This window comes from Podarcis vaucheri (assembly GCF_965113315.1).
Source record: "Podarcis vaucheri genome assembly, chromosome: 12".
NCBI classification, from domain to species: domain Eukaryota; kingdom Metazoa; phylum Chordata; class Lepidosauria; order Squamata; family Lacertidae; genus Podarcis; species Podarcis vaucheri.
In genome coordinates, this window is record NC_138750.1 from 40,723,699 (window position 1) to 40,743,119 (window position 19,421).

Genomic DNA, 19,421 nt, shown 5'->3' on the forward strand with positions numbered 1-19,421 from the left:
TGTCGGGGAAGTTTTGGAAAAGCTTCAAAAATCGCCGAAAACCTCAAAAAAGGCTACCACACCGCGTTCTATGAGTTGCTCCACGAAGTCAAGTCGCAACTGTATTAAGGGTGTTAAGAAAAAGGAAACAAACTTGCAAAAAACACAAGACGTTTTCGTCTTGCGAAGCAAGCCCATAGGGAAATTCGTCTTGCGAAGCAGCTCAAAAACCGCAAAACCCTTTCATCTAGCGAGTTTTTCATCTTGCGAGGCATTCGTCTTGCGGGGCACCACAGTATGAGCCTTCTTCCAACCCTGTCCCTCCCCAAAAGGCATTCAGAGAGGTAAGCACCAGTAGCAGATTTATAGGTATGCACAGAATTAGAGCCCCTGTGGTTGAGGGGCACCAAATAACTGAGAGAATCTGTTTGAGATATGACTACAATGAACTGCCAAATTCTAGTATTTCTAGTTTGTTGTGTTGTTTTCACTTATCATTTCTCCTGCTCCTCAATTAAAATCATTAGAGGCTGATCCAGTAGGATCATCGTTGAACAGTGGTGGCAGACTTTGATTTCTTACTTTTTTAAAAAACAAACAAACCAAGTCTCTAACCTTTTTAGAAAGAAAGTTATGAAGCATAATGTGCAGATATCTAGCTAAGCAATTTGTGTTAAATGAACCAGCCTGGCTGCTCCTACCTTTCAGTGTTGTTAGCCAATGAGTGAAGTCGGAACTGGATTTATGCCAGATGTGGCCCTAAACTCTGAGGTTTTTTTGTTTGTTTTTTAATGAAGTCTCTACCCTTCTAGAAATAGAATTGTGCGGGCAACCTTCTAAGCAAGGAGAGGCCACTGACACAAACAGAGGGGCAAGTATGATGCCTCTGGTTCTGCAACATGGAGTACTTGCTGAAGTTCAGTTCCAATTGGCATTAACTCCTCCCCTTCTTTCTGAAGCAAAGACGTTGCCTGGGCATCTGTTGTGGGACAAAGATGGGAGAGCATAGGAGAGATAGGATGAGAAAGGTAAGGGGAGAGAGACTGTGTTGGCCAGCAGGTACAGTAATGGCTTTTCTCACCTGTCCAGCCCTAGGAGCCTTCATAAGAGAGCTGTTTCCAGAGGAAGAACTGTGAGGGAAGAGAGACTCTGTTTGCCATCAGAGGGCGGTTGGTTTCACCTGTGCAACCCTACTTCCTGCCCAAAGAACTTCCAGAACGGCATTGCTGCCATAGGCATTATGTGTATATGCATTTTAGTGAGCTGGATATAGTGAGATAATATGAGTTATGGGGGTGTGGAGCGGGTGTGTATGATCTTAACAGCAATTAGTTTATTTTTGGTTGCTATTTTGTTAAGATTGTTTTATGGATTATAAATGCTGTTAATCACATAATATGCTTTTTGCCTTAACTGCGGTGTTTAGCTTATTTTTTTAGTTGTTGCTTTGTTTACAATGTTTTTTAGATTGTAATTCTTCCACTGGTGACTTGTTAATTATTTCATATGATTTATGCTGTACTTGTGATAATAATAATAATAATAATTTATTATTTATACCCCACCCATCTGGCTGGGTTTCCCCAGCCACTCTGGGCGGCTTCCACAGAAACCAAAAAACACTAAAATATCATACATTAAAAGCTTCCCTGAATAGGGCCGCCTTAAGATGTCTTCTGAATGTCAGGTAGTTGTCCATCACCTTGACATCCAATGGGAGGGCATTCCACAGGGCGGGCGCCACCACCGAAAAGGCCCTCTGCCTGGTTCCCTGTAGCTTCGCTTCTCGCAATGAGGGAACCGCCAGAAGGCCCTCGGCGCTGGACCTCAGTGTCCGGGCAGAACGATGGGGGTGTTCTTGTTATGTATTGTTTGTAAGCCGCTTTGGGATTTATTTGAATGAAAGGCAGCATAGAACACCAAAAATTCACAGATGAGGATAGAAACCCGAACAGCTTGTTAGAATGCTCATGGGTCTATGGTGAAGCATTGTACACCCTCAGTAGCACAGCAGGAAATCACTGAGCCAGCGACCACTCTTCTTACAGCACTGGGACATGGTGTAGGATGTCCAATATTGTGCTTGTTGTTTATTTATTTAATAGACTTATTAGTTGCTTGCCACCCAAAGGTCTCCAAGCAACTTACAATGCATTTAAAACAAAGACATAAATGCAGTATAAATACACACATGCATTTATAAATATATGTGGATATCAGTTCTTGGGTTGGTTCAAAAAAGACAAGGTGATTGTTTAAATATCCCATTTCCAGGCTAGAAGGTATCCCACACTGTAGTAAATAGCATGAAGCAGCTATTGCGTTGTACCCAGAGGCTTCTGAATCAGAACACAAGGTTGCCAAAAAAACACTGTATGTAAGATACAGGGAAAACAAATACAGCACATACCAAACCAAGTCTGTGCTCTCAAATTAGCTGAAGGTAAAAACAAGTAAAAGAACAATGCATTCTTCTTCAACCAGGCCTTGGGCTGACTAACATACCATACCCTTTTAAACGTGTTGTGGGAGTGGGAGATTCTTGGGGTTTTTTTTGTTCTTATTTTTGTTACGTAGTTTGTGTTTTTTATATTGTATTTTTATGTTGCACACCGACCTGAGATCTATGGATGAAGGGTGATATACAAATTTAATAAATAAATATTACTCTTCTGCTATTAGAATAAGTTAGTGACCACTGTGGAAAACAGGAAGCTAGAAACTCTGAACCTGAGAAACTAAAAAATGGGAAGCTTGAGAGGAGAAGCAGAAGAATGGAATGGGAAAACAGCATGTCTGACTTTAAAAGTAGCATGGCACAATGTAATTTTGTTGCATGCCCCAGTGGCTATATTTAATCATCAAAAAGACAATACAAGGTTTCAGCTTGGACACCCATGCTAGCCCTGGCCTTCACATAGGACCAGATACAAGTTGACATTTGGATAACAACCCAGATACTTTTGTAATTGTACAGGACCCTTTTCTTCTTTTGCAGTTGACTTTGAGGAAGCCCAGCTTGCACATGTGAAATCGCTCCTCCTTGCCCTTGCCAATGATGTTCTTAAAGGTGTACAACTGCATTTCAACAACATTCATGTGCTATCTGGAGAGAGAATTCAATTTTTTCTCCAAGGCCAGAAATGATGTGGCTATGGTGCACAGTGGAATCTGCTTTCCTAATAATTTTGAGAGAAGCCACGTGGTGACTGTGCTCAGCAAATGAGAAGGGAAAGCGTGTTCATTGTGCAATAAACTGGTAATGTGGAAAATCCTCCAGGCACTTCAATGAAACCATTGCCGCAAAGTATGCTTCAGAGTTGGGTTTAATATGTATAGCCTGTAACAGAATAACTTGCCTTTTAAAAACAATTCATACTTGACAGATTATATTGGTTTTTCTGAATATTTGAACTGTAATAGGAATCTACATCTGCATTTACTTACTTCTCAACTGCTGCACACGGAAGTACTGAACAGAATTGGTAAACTGTGCTGAGAGCTGAACTTTCATAGAAATTATAACCTTCCAAAATGGCTTTTACCTTTTTTAAAACTGTTTTTTAATAGTCTGGTTGAAAAATACTGAATTGCATGACAAAGCAAATGTACTTATAATATAGACTTTGAAAACTTTAGATGTTCAGAATGTTGAGCTCCCTTCTTTGCCCAAGTAGGGAAAGAATTATGGGGATCAACAGTGAATCAAATGGTTGCAACAAAGCAAGGTCAAAATGGTACAGTTTATAGCATTCTTTCATAGGATCATTGAAGCGCATTAAAATACTCTATGAGAGAACTCAGGAGACAGGGTAAAGAAATCTCACAGTATTGTATCTCTGCGTCTTTTCTCGTAAGCATTACTGTCATGAGAAAAGAGAGAATGTGCTTAACGCCCACTTAGCAATTCAGGAGGAATTTTCCCAAGGGCAAAACAGCAGCAAGCATCATTTAAAAATAAAATAAAGACAACAACAGAAGACGCAGATGGATAAAATGTATCTTTTTTCTCTGTTGGTGAGCATGCAAACCTACATTTTGTACCCTCATAACCTGCAAAAATATTTAAGGTTAAACATTATTGATTGGTACTTGGAAATATTTACATACAGATCTATTTATTTATTTAAAACACATATATGCCATTCTTCAGTTAAATGAATTTCTTAGGGTAGCAATAATATCAGGTTAACACTAACAATAGGTAAATAGCATTGTAATAACACAGCAACAAAGTAACAGTGCAGCACATAAAAACACAATATAAACAGAGGGAAAACCAGTAAGATATTAGCAGATTAAAATCAGGGGGTATACTAGAAGTCTTGTCAAATGAAAATGTTTCTGCCTGGCATCATTCCCTCTCAGCCCCATAAATCAAATTTGGCACTAAACCAAATGGGAAGGGCATTCCAAATGGGAAGCTATAATTGAGAAGGTCCTTTCTCTGGTTACCACCTGTTTAGGAAGTTGGAACTGAGAGAAAAGTCTATGATGACCATAGCATTTGGACAGGACCGTGTGCAATACATTCATGCACATGCATGCATTATGCACATAGCCACATAAACTAGAGAAATATGATCACTGGATCGGATAAAACGATTCTTGGTGTACTGATAAGCAGACCAATAAGCAGACCAATGGAAATAATTGTTGGGGATCTCTTTACCACTAAGACTGACTTAAGAGTTGCCTTCATTTCATTTTAGATTATTACTTTGTAAAATTTCACCCAAAACCGGTACCCACTTTATAAGTAGCAAAAAAATGAGGGGGACATTTAATTATTTTTCAGAAGGAATTTTTTGAGCTGTGTTGAGTGTGGGTTTGTGCATGCTTACCATTGGTAACTGAGCAACAGATTCTTTTAAAACATTTCCCACTCTTCCAGTGTAACACTAGAGCCTCTTAAGGTGGTCAATAGCCACCTGCTAGAATTACTGTCCCAGAATTCCCCCGGAACAATGTTACATCAAGATGTAACATCAATGGGCTTTTTTTTTTTGAGTGGGGGTATGGTGATTCCTGTCCAATTGCTAATAGTTGTTGTTATTGTTGTTGTTGTTGTTGTTGTTATCATCATCATCACCCTTTTGGCATCCCTTTTGGTATCCCTAGCAAACTTGGCTGAAAGTTTGAAATGCTGAACTCTGGGCACACCCATACCCTATCCAGGCTTGGCCAAACTTGGCCCTCCAGATGTTTTGGGACTACAGTTCCCACTACCTCTGACCACTGGTCCCATTTGCTAGGGATGATGGGAGTTGTAGTCCCAAAACATCTGGAGGGCCAAGTTTGGCCATGCCTGCCTATACATTTGGACCACTGTGTTTGTTTATTTTAATCATTTGTATCCCACTCTTCCTGCCCAAGGAGATTAGAGTGGCATACACTAAAAACAGTAAAGTTATATAAATAAGCAACAACAGCACAGAACCATACTTAAGGCAAAATTTATAGGACTCAAAAGCCTGATTAAAAATAATCGGTCCTTCTAAATGCAAGCTATGAATGAACCGTGTGCCATTAACACATTGTTGTATTGCTGCTGCCTTTTTTTGCAGCAGTTGACGTTGTCTGCTTTCTCAAGGTAAAGAATGTTTTCTCCATATTGTGGTCAGCATAGTGATTCATTGTCTTCACTCCCCGCTTCTTCCTGTTTCCACATGCAAAAGGAAGATCCTGGAGAAGATTGGTGGGAGAGGGCACATTGCAGAGCCAGCCCTCTAGGTAGCAAAGCTTCTGGAGCACTGAGAAAGATTGGGAATGGCTGCTTACCTGGTCTGGAGGTGGGTGGTGATTGAGACCTGGCACAGTAGCCCCTCAAACCCCCAGAGGGCAGAATGACTTTACCATGGTGGCTGGCCTATCAGGGGCAAGCTGAGGGGTGGAGTCTGGGTGGTGGACCAGGGTGGAAAAGTATTCATTCTGATTTACCTCTGGGAAATAAAAGCCAACTGCTCCTGAGCATGGCATTCACTCCTACCCTTCACCCTATCCCATTTCTCCCAAAGCATTGATTGCAGTAGTATTATAGTTGCATCAGGCTTAATTTCTTATAGACTAAATATACCTAAGTATTAAGGTTGCAAATTATCCTCTATACACTTAACCTGGGAGTGAACTATGTTGAATGTAGTGTTACTTAAAGGTAAAGGGACCCCTGACCATTAGGTCCAGTCGTGACCGACTCTGGGATTGCGGCGCTCATCTCGCTTTATTGGCTGAGGGAGCCGGTGTACAGCTTTCGGGTCATGTGGCCAGCATGACTAACCCGCTTCTGGCGTACCAGAGCAGTGCACAGAAATGCCGTTTACCTTCCCGCTGGAGTGGTACCTATTTATCTACTTGCACTTTGACATGCTTTCGAACTGCTAGATTGGCAGGAGCAGGGACCAAGCAACTGGAGTTCACCCTTTCGCGGGGATTTGAACCCCTGACCTTCTTATCGGCAAGTCCTAGGCTCAGTGCCACCCACGTGGGTAAGTGTTGCTTACCTCTGAGTAAATTTGCCTAGGATTACACTAGGATGCCACAGTCATCTTTGCCATTAAAAATTGCATATCTTACAGAATAATCTGAGTTACATCTATGGAGAATGTAGCCATTGTTTAGCATTGCTTTTCTTCTGTCGTAATGGCACCTTAAAATTTTCATATTTTACAGTCCTGTTGAAAATATGCACCTCCCTCCCTGCTATTTTTCTTTTTAAGGACCTGATGATCTTCCCAATAACATGTTAAGCATCTTGTGACGTCTGGCCCTCAGCTGAGGTGTGGCATGGAATCTTTGGTTAATAATAATTATAATTAAAAACATTCGGAATCCTCGTGGTTGTGGAGTGAAACATGTTTTGCATTCAATGTGTTTTTTGCTGAACTGAATGGAGAGCCTGTGCAGACACAGCAGGCAGCATCTCGAGGCAACACAGAGGCACTTCAGGCTCTGGATATAACTGTCATTGGAATGGCAGAGGAGAGGTGCTGCCTTAGGCAGGCAATTAACCACACCAGCTCCTTAAGCAGGACCCATGTTAGGGAAAGGGCCATAGCTCAGTGACAGAGAATCTGTTTTGTATACAGAAGGTTCCAGTTCAATCCATGGCATCTGAGATGAGACCCCTTGCCTGAAACCCTGGAGAGCCATTGCCAGTTCATGCAGACAACACTCAGGCTGGATCTAGACACATCAAAAAAAACGGATCCACATGGATTCTCAGGATTTTTGCCTTGGGCTACCCCCAAACTCACCGTCAAATCATATATCATGTCTGTGGCCACAGCATGAACCACAAAAATCATGCATCCACTGTTTTGTTCAGAATATTTTTTTTCTTGTTTTCCTCCTTTAAAAACTAGGTGTGTCTTATGGTCAGGTGCGTCTTATGGCACGAAAAATACGGAATTTGTTTGATTTGTGAATTTCTCTCTTTACAGGGCAACTAAGGAAGGCTGGTATCTCTATGCAGACAGTTCCAATGGACAATTTGGACATACTGCTGACATTACCACTCCAGTAATTTCCCAGACTGGACCGAAGTGCAAGCTGGTGTTTTGGAACTACATGAATGGGGCAACAGTGGGTTCACTGAAGGTACTAAAAAGACAGTTTATAGACTAAAAAAAGGAAGAAGAAGAATATTCACAACCTGCATGATGATGATGATTATAATGATTATTACATTTATATCTCACTTTCCCTTCAGGGAGCTCAAGGTAGCATACATAGCTCTGAGATTACACCCACAAGCTCCTTTAGTACCCTCGGGTGTAGCTCCTCAGCCCCCGGAGAGCTGAATTCATTTAAAGTAGCTAGGTGTTTCCTTACCACCTTTCTTCCGATCTTGGGCTTCAGCTCCCTTCTTATATCATTTATTCTGTTATCACCCCCTGAACTGTCTCTATGGCAGCTAGTCATTGTTTAGGAACTGAGTTTACTCCCCCCCCCCCCGTTTTGCTTCCCTGTCCCTTTCCCCTGTTGTGTCATTGATGTGGGGGGGGGGGGAGAATTGTAAGCCTGCAAGAGGGACTGTTTCAATTGATCATACGTATGCTGCTCTGGGAGCCTTTTTTGGTTGAAGAGTGGGGTACAAATGTTCTAATTAAATAAAAGAAATAATGTTGATATGTGAGACTTCTCTGTCAATGAAAACTGTTCCATTTAAAGGGAATGGTTATTTCATTTTGCCATGTTATGTGCAACTGGGAGATGATTTTTCTCCTATTAAAATGAAAAGCCTCTCTGGATAGTCCTGGAGCTAAAACTGCAGATCATTATACCTGGCGATAAATCCTGGAGAGGAAAAGCGTTTTGGGGAGCTGATGATGTACAGTTCTGTCACTGCTGTCTAGAATCACAATTTGACATACATCACCAGACTTCCATCTCCTGATGTTGTCAGTTTGACTCAGTTAAGACACTTTAGCTTCAGTGAAGCATGTTTAGGGCAGTTGACTCCTGGGAGCAACCCGTCACAATTCAATGAATATTTACTGAGGCAGGAAGCGAGGAGGACACCTCATGCACCTTCTGAAGTTCAAACTAAACAAGAGCTCTGGAACTTGGTTGCAAAAGTTTTTTTATGCAAACAACTGGATGTTTAATGTACTGCGAAACTAAAATGAGTTTTGAAACTGAATACAATCATGGGGTAATAGCAATTTTAACTGTTCTTGGTATTAGGATTGCTTTTCTTATTTCTTCGGCATACCGAAGGCAAGTGTCATCACTTGCTATTCAAACCAGTTGAAGTGGAAATGATCCAGCCTTGTTTACACAATCAAAATTTAAAAGTTGTTATTCTGGGGCTCTTATCCTCTCCCTTATGTGTTAATCTCCAGCCCTTTTCAGGCATTATTCCCTCCTTGCCCTTCCTTGCCCCGCTAATAACATTGTGCAAGGGGAAGCATGGGGATGTTCTCTAGTGTTCCATGTCATGCCCGCACAGGAGGAGTGCTCAGTTGCAGAAAAGGACCCATCGCCAAATTTCTTGCTGTTGTGAATACTGGATCCACATGCGAAAGACCAATTCTGACCAGGAGTTCAGTGATTGGGTCAGAAACATTGGCTTTGCTCATGTGGTTCTGGTATTATTCAGACACATTCTGCAGATCTTACTAGAAGGAAGCCATTCCCTGCTAGCACTACATCTGACTGCAGGTTAATGCTTTGAATGTGTAAATAAATCAAAGGCTGGTGTGAGTTAAGAGGCTGCTATCCCAGATTCTGTTAAAAAAAAAGTCATTCACCATAAACATACTGCATGTTCAGAGATTTGTAGGATAGTTATTATAACTATTTCTTTTCATGTAAAAATGAAACATGTAGCTAAACTGAAGCTGTTAAAAGACTGCTTGTCTTACGATTTGCAAAACACGAGCTGCTCATTTCACTGTAGATGTTGTTCGATTTTTAGGTGCTCAGAAAAGGGGGAAACGTGTCTTTTGAACTTTGGTCACAGAGTGGCCCCCAGGGTCCTCAGTGGAACAGAGCTGAAGTGCATTTAGGTGTTCAATCTTATTTTCAGGTATGTGCAATTTTGTTTGCCTTCTTCCCTTACTATTTCAAGCTATTTAATGTTTCTGTTGTTCTGTGCTCATAATGTCAGCCTTAAGACATCATTGCATTTTGAAGCAATCAAAATGCGCCTCTGCTGTAGAATGAAGTTCATTCATTAATGGCACATAGAAGCAGAAATTGAAGGCAGGATGTTTCTTAAAGAATCTGTTACTTGAACTGACTGCTTTATTGTTGCTTTATGGCCAAGACCAGAAACCAGTGACCCTCCAGATGTTGTCAGATACAATCAACCCCAGCCAGCATGACCAGTGATCATGGATGATGGACACTGTAGCTCTACAATATATTCAGGGTCACAGATTCCCAGTCCCTGCTTTAGGATAATAAACCTTACCACAGTTGGCAGCATCACAGCCTTTGGAAAATAGAATAATTTGGCAACAGATTTTTTTTAAAAAAAAATAGTTCCAATTGTATTTCTGTTTGTCTGTATATGTTTGCTTGTTTTGTATTACAAAGTAATGATGATTCTGCTTCGTACCAATCTTCCCTGTTCCCTTTTCTGGCAGTAAAATATGAACAATGTTAACTTTGGAATTGTTCACTCCCTACCAGCTATCTCCTTTGTGTTTCTCATGTAGCATTCTTACCAGTCGTGGCACTTGTGATAGATGGAGCTGCCCTCCTGCTCCAGCATTGCTGCTGCTTACCTGGATGGTTTGGAGTGGTCAAGTCGGGGCCATGTGGGTGCCCTGGCAGGACCAATGGCTTGGCAGCAGCAATCCCACTACTGTACCTGTCCAGCCCTGAACTCTCCACCACCCTTCCCCTCCATATCTCCATACTGGTAAGCATTAGTAATACTGGTGTCGGGAGAGAAGCTTCACCCCACTGATGCTACTGATGCTCACCACTATCATATGGATCGGAACATTACTAGAGGTGCATGCTTGTATCAGAATGTAGCTATTTATATTTCTACTTTCTCCACTTCACAGGTTATCTTCAGGGCGAAAAGGGGCATCAGTTATGTGGGAGATGTGGCAGTGGATGATATTTCATTTCAGGAGTGTTCCCCCTTACTGATCCCAGACAGACACTGTACTTCTGATGAATTTACCTGTGCCAACAAATACTGCCTCCCGAAGGATAACCTTTGCGATTTTGTGAATGACTGTGCAGATAACTCAGATGAGAATCAAAGCATTTGCAGTGAGTATGGCTGTTCCTTGCTTTAATGAGCAGAAGTTATCAAGTCTCTAGTGAATTATTTATATAGTAGCACTGCTGTCAGTTCATTAGTGGTTCCAAAATGTAAATGAAAAGCAAAATTAATGATTTTGAAATGCTTGTTATACTGGAGTCTGCCTCACATACACCCACATGTTCATACAAACAGATGTCCCCACCGAAGAGTTTGCCAACCTTCTGGGTGCCAAAATCCCGAGGACTCCTGCGTCACCCAAGTAAATGTTTTGGCAGGAGGCACCCAGGAGGTTGGCAACTCTCAGCTGTTTGTATGAACATGTGGGTGCATGTGATTCCATTCAATATTAGTGATAGTGTCCAGGGCACTTGGAAGTTGTATTAACCAAATAAAATAATGCGCTTCAGGCAATGATGTGATTGTTATCTTAATTAATGTAAAATGAGAAAAAACGACTTGTTATTTAGTGTACTGGTATGATGATGCTCAGCTTGCAATAAGACACAGGGGGCCACTGGGCTATTACAATAGCATTTTGGTTTTACTTCAGTTGCAAAATGAAATGTGGAACCAGCCCTACACATACTTTTCTAGAGAATTGGGTTCCAGTGTAATGAAAACACATCTGATTCTCATTTGTTACATGGACACTGAGAGGGGTGAGTTTTGGCAGCATCAAACAGGGTCCTCAGAGAACTATGTGGAACTAGATGTTGTTGCCCCAGCACTCTGTCATCTAGTGCTGTTATGTTGCTTCAGCATCAGCAAATGCTTCCCTGTTGCTTTCCTGGGTGGAGAAAGAGTGGGTGTATGTTAACAGTGTGCCCACTGGATTCGTTAGGTCATGTGCAAGTGAGGGTGTGTGGATGTCTCTACCTGTGTACGCAGGTCATTCCTACCACAATCTCCAACATATGCCCTTTGATTTTCCTGCTGCTGCTCACCTTGCGGTCCACAGAGACAGACAAATCCCAAACTTGCTGTCGGAAATCATTTCGTATTTTCGTCAGTAACTTTCTTTCAGCGAGTTGATGTCGTGTTGATGCTGCTGCAATCTAAGTCTTGAACCAGGTAACCATATTTTAAAATACAAAAAAGTGAAAATGAGGTTATATATTCATAGAAATTTATTCTGAGCAGAAGCAAGCTAATAAACTATTTATTGCATCTTAAACTTGACCATAAGCTGCTTCCAGCTAGTTAAAACGGAAATTAAATTGTACATTGCTACATGTTCACTCCAGTGGCCAAGATTTAAATGAGCAAAGGGCTTTGATTCATGTATTTTTTAAAACAACTTTTAAAAGATAAAATTTCAAAAAAAAGAGAAAGTAGTTAATATCCCTAGGACATTCATCCGCTTTCAGTGTTAAAGCATATGAAAGGATGATCAAGCAGCAGTGGTCACAGATGACAGGGCAAATCCCACAAAAATAATGGGCTCTCTCCAGACCAAAAGGGGATACAGAAGATGCACACTGTCCACCAAGCCCTGTTCTGTTCCCAGTAACCACAGGACACCTTTGCCCGGCAGCGCTGTGGCCCATAGATTGCAGCAAATACTGGGCAAGGCTTTGCCCAGTATCTTCTCTGTGTGATGGGCTCATGGGAAAAAGCTTTCCAATGAGCCCTTGTTGAAGAGGAGAGGGGAAAGCCTATATAAGGCTGCTTCCCCTGGATATCACAGCCATTTTGTTTGAGAGGTTTCCACATGCCCACCCTCGCATTCACTGAGCAATTTTAGGTCGTTGGTTGACACGGCAGGAAAGGATTTTTTCTCTCTCTCAACCTGATTGGCACTTGGGTGGGGTTTTATCACCTTTCCCTCAGTGAAATTATGGCTTTCCTTTGTTAGGCAGAAGAACATTGTTTGTATGAGGGCGGAAATGGCATTGGTCAGGATCAACATAGTACAGTGGTACCTTGGGTAACATACGCTTTAGGTTACAGACTCTGCTAACCCAGAAATAGTACCTTGGGTTAAGAACTTTGCTTCAGGATGAGAACAGAAATTGTGCTCCCACGGCGCGGCAGCAGCAGGAGGCCCCATTAGCTAAAGTGGTGCTTCAGGTTAAGTACAGTTTCAGGTTAAGAACGGACCTCCGGAATGAATTAAGTTCTTAACCCGAGGTACCACTGTATAGAGGGGACTCCATAAGAGGCCTGAGGGGAGGATTGACCACAACAAACCCAGGCGTGGATTCGGTACCTGCCTGGTTGGAATCTGCACCCTGGTCCCCCAGTGAGACCTTGCTTGCTTGGCTTGTACCACAACAAGGTTCAACACTGGCTGACTCCCATCATATAGGTTTGGGGCGATCCAAACCCAGTGGATCCATTCCATCAACATGGGGCTTGTGGAATGATGAACTGATCAGGGGAACCAATGCCATGCCAACCCTTGCCCTGCCTGCTGCTGCCAATTTGGCCTGATTTTATCCCATCACCGTTGTACAGTCTGGTCATTTTGCTACTCTCATGGGTCTCATAATGCGCCTGCCTGGGCAATTGCATAGGTACCCAGCAAGTTGCGATTTGGTGCTCTCAAATTTGCAAGAAAACAAAGCAAAATGATGCCAAAACATTTTTAAAGATTTGGGAATGAATCTTATAAATATTTCCCAATATAACAGAAAGGTTTCATGTTGAACACTGCATTTTATGCATCCAAATATCAAGGAATGCTAATTTGAAAATTTTAAGCACAGGCAACAAAAAAGGGAAAACTCCACGTTGCAACACGGCAAAATCACATGCTACAGTCCTTAATTACATTATGGGTAAGCTTGAGTAAAGCCTGTGCTTAAATAAAATTCTGTTATCCTGGAATTGCAGAGGCAAAAGAAGGGAAATTTTGACCTCTGCCACTGGCTAGGATACTAAGGTGTACCGGGTGGTTTTATCACCTGTCTTTCAGAAGGAGACCAACTTGGTCCTATCTTAAGTCTTTGCAATAGATGTTTGTATTTTTCAAGGGGATTTGTCCCATTCCAGTGACTATTTTGCTGTTATTCCTAACCTAACATTAGATCCAATCTCCCCCTACATGCCCCATTAATTTATCTTGATGATAATAAGAATGTCTAAGAAAAAAAATGGACACAGTGGAACAATTCCTCAGCAGATAAAAATGTAATTAAATTTAGAATATAATCTATTGTTGAAGTCAGGTCTTTTTTGACATAAGATAATCAGGTAGCTATGCTCACTTCATTTCCAAGAGGAATGTCATTGTTCAAAGTGTGCCAAATGATGATGCCGTCTTAGCTGTGATAATCTACTATCACAAAGCACTGCTTGGGATGGACCTGCTTACACGTTGATCTCACCCTCCAGAGAAGTGCATGACAAAGAGAATGCATTTCTTGATTTAAAAAAATAAATAAATTAAAATGAGAATGTAGTCTGTACTGTCTCTTGACAACAAATTACACTTGAGATTTATGAAACCGTGTGTTGACAATGCTGAAAGTGGACCAGCTGTGATGAACGTCTAATGTTTGGATTGAGTTTTGTTTAGTTTTTTGTTTGAAGTTCAGTATCAGTCTCTTAAAGCTGACATAATCATTGCATTTGGGAGCTGCAGTGGCTATGTGGTGGTTCACTCTTTTATGTTTGCATCAAGCCCTGATTCTTTAAATCAGCAGGGCCCAGGAGGACCAGCAGTAAGAAGTTTTTCTGATGGAAGTGTTGGCATAATACTTGATATTTGTTTTGGAAACTTTTCTTGTTTTGGAGCTTGAGCCCAAGACAGAGGAAGGCCAGTCTCAGTGAGATGTATTTATTGTGGTTGTGAATGCAAACATGCACCAGGCTTTATTATTACCTATTCCATTTTATCCCACCCTTCCAAGGAGCTTAGGACAACGTACAAGCCTCTTTCATACCCATTTTATTCTTACAACTACCCTAAGACATACAGTAGGTTAGGCTGAGAGTTATGGATGTACCAGAGAACAGCCGGTGAGCTTGTGGAGTTGAACCCAAGACTCCCTGGTCCTAATCTAACAACTGCACCTTAGTTTCTCAACATATGATATACCAGCTTTATTTTTAGTATCATCAATTTCAGGTTGCATTCCATGAAATAAAATGGAAGGTTTGAGGATTAGAGTAGAGGATCTTTAAATGGTAAGAAAGTGAAAAACCTTTTCTTAGTCTGCTTAGGTGAGCTGCAGTAAGTTCGATTAGGTTCCTTAAAATGTGTTGAGAAGCACCCATGTATACGTGAGGTTGGATGGTCATTTGTCATGGATGCTTTAGTTGAGATTCCTGCATTGCAGGGAGTTGGACTACATGGTCCTTAGGGTCCCTTCCAATGACTGTTCTAGGATTCTCTGCCTCTTGTGCAGCTGTCCTCTTTTAGTTGATGATGGCTCGTTCCATTATAGAGGTTCTCACTTGATGCAGCAGTTATCAAGTGACAAGCATGTATGTGTGAGGCAATCCATCCTTGTTTCCCAATGAAACCTCAATACTGTTTGGGGGAGGGGTATCCATTTTAAAGTAGCTCTAGTGCCTCTTTTTAAAAAGACCATACAACTTTCTTTTACACAAAAATATTGGGGGAAACATACATTGTGAAACTTTAATTTGCCTTCTGCAATTCTCCAAAGCCCTTTCTCATTAATTAATTTAGCTAGCTAAAAGAATACTTCAGCATAAGTTTAGATTTCCCTGGTTGTAAGATGGAAGTACCACTTACCGTCAACCAGAGAGGGCAGTCCAGTGCAGCTGCAGTGGTGCCTGGTTGTTTTCTGGCTTTAGCATGGGATGACATCACTTCCTCCTCCACTGCCCTTCATTTCTCTCTGTGTTCTGGGAGACCAGGGCAGAAGGAATCTGGTCACAGCAGGAGGGGGAGACACTCTGGATTCTTCAGCAGCCTGCCTCATATCTCTCTCCTGCCACCCTTCCTCTCCTGCCTCTGAGTCTAGACTGCCCTCTGCCACAGCCTCTTCCTGCTCACTAAGACCTGTTACTTCTGCAGCTTCTGACACTTCCTCCTTCCAGTCTGCCCCCTCTTCTCTCTCTGAACATGCATCACCATCCCACCACAAATTCCCTGCTTCTGAGCCTTCTACCCCTGGGGGTTGGCTCTGCATCCAGCCAGTCCATGACAGCAGACAGGCTGGTTGATACAGGATACACACCCAGTGCCTACACCAAACCCTGATGACATCTCTAATAAATAAACTTGTGGCCTGTTTAATCCCAAATGGTTGTTCTGTGCTTATTTCAACTCCCCACCGCCTGCAGCATCATTGTGCCTGGACTTTCAAACTGTACCTTCTCTTTGAATATGAAAGAACATATCTAGTCGTTTTTTGCTCTTTTTTAATTATCTCTTTATACTGAAGTAACGTTAAGTCCAAATATAACTAATTTCACAGGTAATTTCAATATAAAATAAGCTGCATCCTGCTGTTTCTTTTAATAGGTGACCTTGTTCTCTGATGGTCTAATTCCTGTAGCTAGTATAATTCTGTATGTTACTAAAATATATAAAAAGTTTGTTCTCTTTTGCTTGTCTAGAAGAATTGGTTTGTTGCGATCTTTGAATCTTAAAATTTAGAAACTTAAAACAATAGGTTTAACAATTAAAAATTTAAAGCTTTCTGTTTTTCTCAAAATATTATGAAATAAATATCTAAGGTACCGGATATTTTTGGTTTACCCATTTGCCTCTTATAAACATTCATTTGTAAATTGCAATTAGATACCTATTGGGTAAAATAAGCCTGAATTAAAGAAAAGGCTGTTTGCTAATCTAAATTCCTTTTAAAATAATGTCATTATCACCATCAGCCTTTGCATAATGGTGCATCAGCCACCTGTTAAAAAGCCTTTCATTAGTTAAATGAGACTCCCTCCATTTTGAGGATAAAGGCAGAATATGTTTGTTATTATGGTGCTAATTTCAGCATTTTGCATTCTTTTTCAATTTTAGACACTGAATTTTGTTGGGCTTTTTGTTTTGTTAGGTATGTCCATTGGGCGCTGTGATTTTGAGTTTGATCTCTGTGATTGGGAACAAGATCAGAATGACGACTTTGACTGGAATCTCAGAATTGGAGGAATCCCAAGAGCAGGCACTGGGCCAGTAGCTGATCATACCTTGCAAGAACCATCTGGTCATTACATCTTTATAAAAAACTCCTTCCCTCAGTTGCCAGGGCAAGAAGCCAGAATTACTAGTGTGACTGTAAGCAGAAAGAGCAAAAATTGCAAGGTATGTGAAGGCATGTCTAGCAGGAACAATAGAAGTTAATTACTAATTGCAAGAATAAAACATCACTTAAGCGTCCCTTAGAGAAAATATTTTGTTTTATAGGTATCACCTTGTTCCTTTAATTAACCAAATGCTATTGTAAAGCAGTATTATGTTGCTTTCAGTGTAGAACCTCCAAAAAGGGAAATAGGTTCTGTTGAAAACTTCATTTGTTCTGAATGAAATACATTGCTTAAGTGACATTAGTGTTTGGATCTTGGCTGCTGGGTGTAGAAAATGTCTTATGATAAAAAATGTACAGAATAATTTGTGTGCCTCTGATAAACTATTGAAATTAAGCAAGGATAAACAAATATTTGAATAAAAAAGATTATTGCAGTTAAAATGTCAGTTGGATTCCACCCCCAAACATTTGGTAGTGGGAAATAAACATTTATTTTTCAAAGGAAGTTATTTATTTATTAGATTTCTAAGGTGCCCTACTATGGAACTCGCAAGGCAGTTTAGAAGCATATTAAAGCAAAAAGAAACAATCAAAAACAACAAAGTTAACTCAAAACAACGAAAGGAAGACTGTATTTTATTACACTGGATCTAAAATGAGACTTCATGGGTTATACTGAACCAGTCTCCAAGAATTCAGTATCTCTATTAAGAAGTGCAACTGCTTCCTGCTCCCCTGCCCCACCACTTTCCCCTTAAAAGCTGGTCTTTACTGTAAAATCATTAATGGACTATAGATATTTAAATGGATAAATATTGCAAATCCACTGCACACTGACAGATAGTCTGTTGGATTCTTTTCTCATGGAACCATAAAACATGTTTTCACTATGAAGGGAGTATTATTTAAAGTCACTGCTCCATATTTACTCCTTCTCTTCATTTCAGGTAATATTCTACTACCACATGTATGGAGCTAACACTGGATCACTAACTGTCTACCAGGTGACAGCATCAAATCCCCCCCAAGTATTATTCAGCCTCTCTGGAGATCAGGGGAATTTCTGGAAAAGAAAAGTGCTGCTATTAGAAGCCTATGAGGACTTCCAGATCACCTTTGAAGGGCGTGTTGGAAAAGGTTACAGATATATAGCCCTTGATGACATCGTGTTTACAAGGGAATGCTTGCCATCATCAGGGTTCTTGCCCGATGAACCTACAGCATCACCCCCAACAGGTAATTACTTGAGAATGTCAAGAAAGATCTCTCTCCCCACTTCACTTTTATATTTCGGCAATATAGAAATCAGCACATTGATGGGATGTGGTCATTGAAAAAACATAAATATATTGAGTCACTTTAAAGAGGGAGAATCTTTTTGAACTTCCCCATCACATATAAATGCTTGCAGGTTGCACAAACATTTCCCCTGTGTAGCAATGGATCTCTGAAGATCGTTGGATTACTTCAGACTTTTCTGAAATGTGTTAAATGAGGACCTTGCCCTAGTAATTGACAAAGTAATTCAAAATCTGCCATGTGCAAATGGAGCTGAGATGCAGGACACCTTTTAAAATGAGATCCTCTAAAATAAGAGATCACTTAAAATAAGGAGCTTGTTGTGGTTTTGTGCAGGAGAGAATTGTATCCAGTTACTCCAATTTGTTCTGGGTTGTTGCAGCCCATAGTTGAAGTCAAAGCCTTTATTTTATTGACTTCTCTTGACAGAACTCTTTACTTTAGTACTGATAAGTCTGTGCTTCAGGAAACAGAACAATCTTAGTTATATATACCCATATCAATGCATAAGGTTGCTCTTGGGGGCATGTTCTAAAAGTCTTGTTTACAATTTTAAGTGCAAAAGTCTATTTATAACGATGTTGCATTTATGGTTTAAAATGCATATCAAAGTAGCTAAAGATACCGCCATAGTTTCTGAGAACTGTGAGCAGAAAGAGGTTTGCACAAGGAGACTTTCCCATCCCCTCTTTGCTACTGTTAGGGTTGCCATATTTCAAAAAAATAAAAACCAGGACACCCGGGGCGTTGTTGAGCGCCACTTGGATTAGGTCTCCTACCTGATTCCCTTTCCCATTGAACCCTAGACCACATCCCCATACTTATCCGGAACGTTGCCTGATCCTGAAGAGAAACATTATTTCCCTTCCAGCACAACCTAATATTTAAGTGAGTGTGCTTTAGAATTGGAGCTTGAAAGCAATAAAATTGATGGTGATTGTCAGACATATTTCTTGCAATTTACTGCCCCCTTTGACAAGGCATTTATTATTACAGGGAATTACTGAAGCCTGGAGATATGGGTGTGCTTGACAGCGAGGTGTATTATGTTCCATCTCCATTGGCCTTTTGTTTAGCATATGATACCGATATGGTGTTAAACTACACTGGGAATTAAGAAAATTTATTATTCTTGTTGTAGACATATTTTTTTTAATGCGCCCTTGCTGCTTTGGAGACTCTGAACCAAAGTTCTGTGCTTTATTTTAAAAATAAAACAAAAGCTTCTTGGCCACGTT

General features: G+C 40.8%; 1 protein-coding gene across 1 annotated transcript in view; it reads left to right on the top strand.

Moving 5' to 3' along the window:
* Positions 1–19,421, top strand: part of MALRD1 (MAM and LDL receptor class A domain containing 1) — a 226,126-nt gene that overhangs the window by 70,895 nt on the left and 135,810 nt on the right. The window contains exons 23-27 of the mRNA XM_082193611.1: positions 7,419–7,575; positions 9,398–9,508; positions 10,500–10,713; positions 16,693–16,940; positions 17,832–18,120. Coding sequence (XP_082049737.1) covers positions 7,419–7,575; positions 9,398–9,508; positions 10,500–10,713; positions 16,693–16,940; positions 17,832–18,120 — 1,019 coding nt within the window. The remainder of the gene's footprint in view (positions 1–7,418; positions 7,576–9,397; positions 9,509–10,499; positions 10,714–16,692; positions 16,941–17,831; positions 18,121–19,421) is intronic.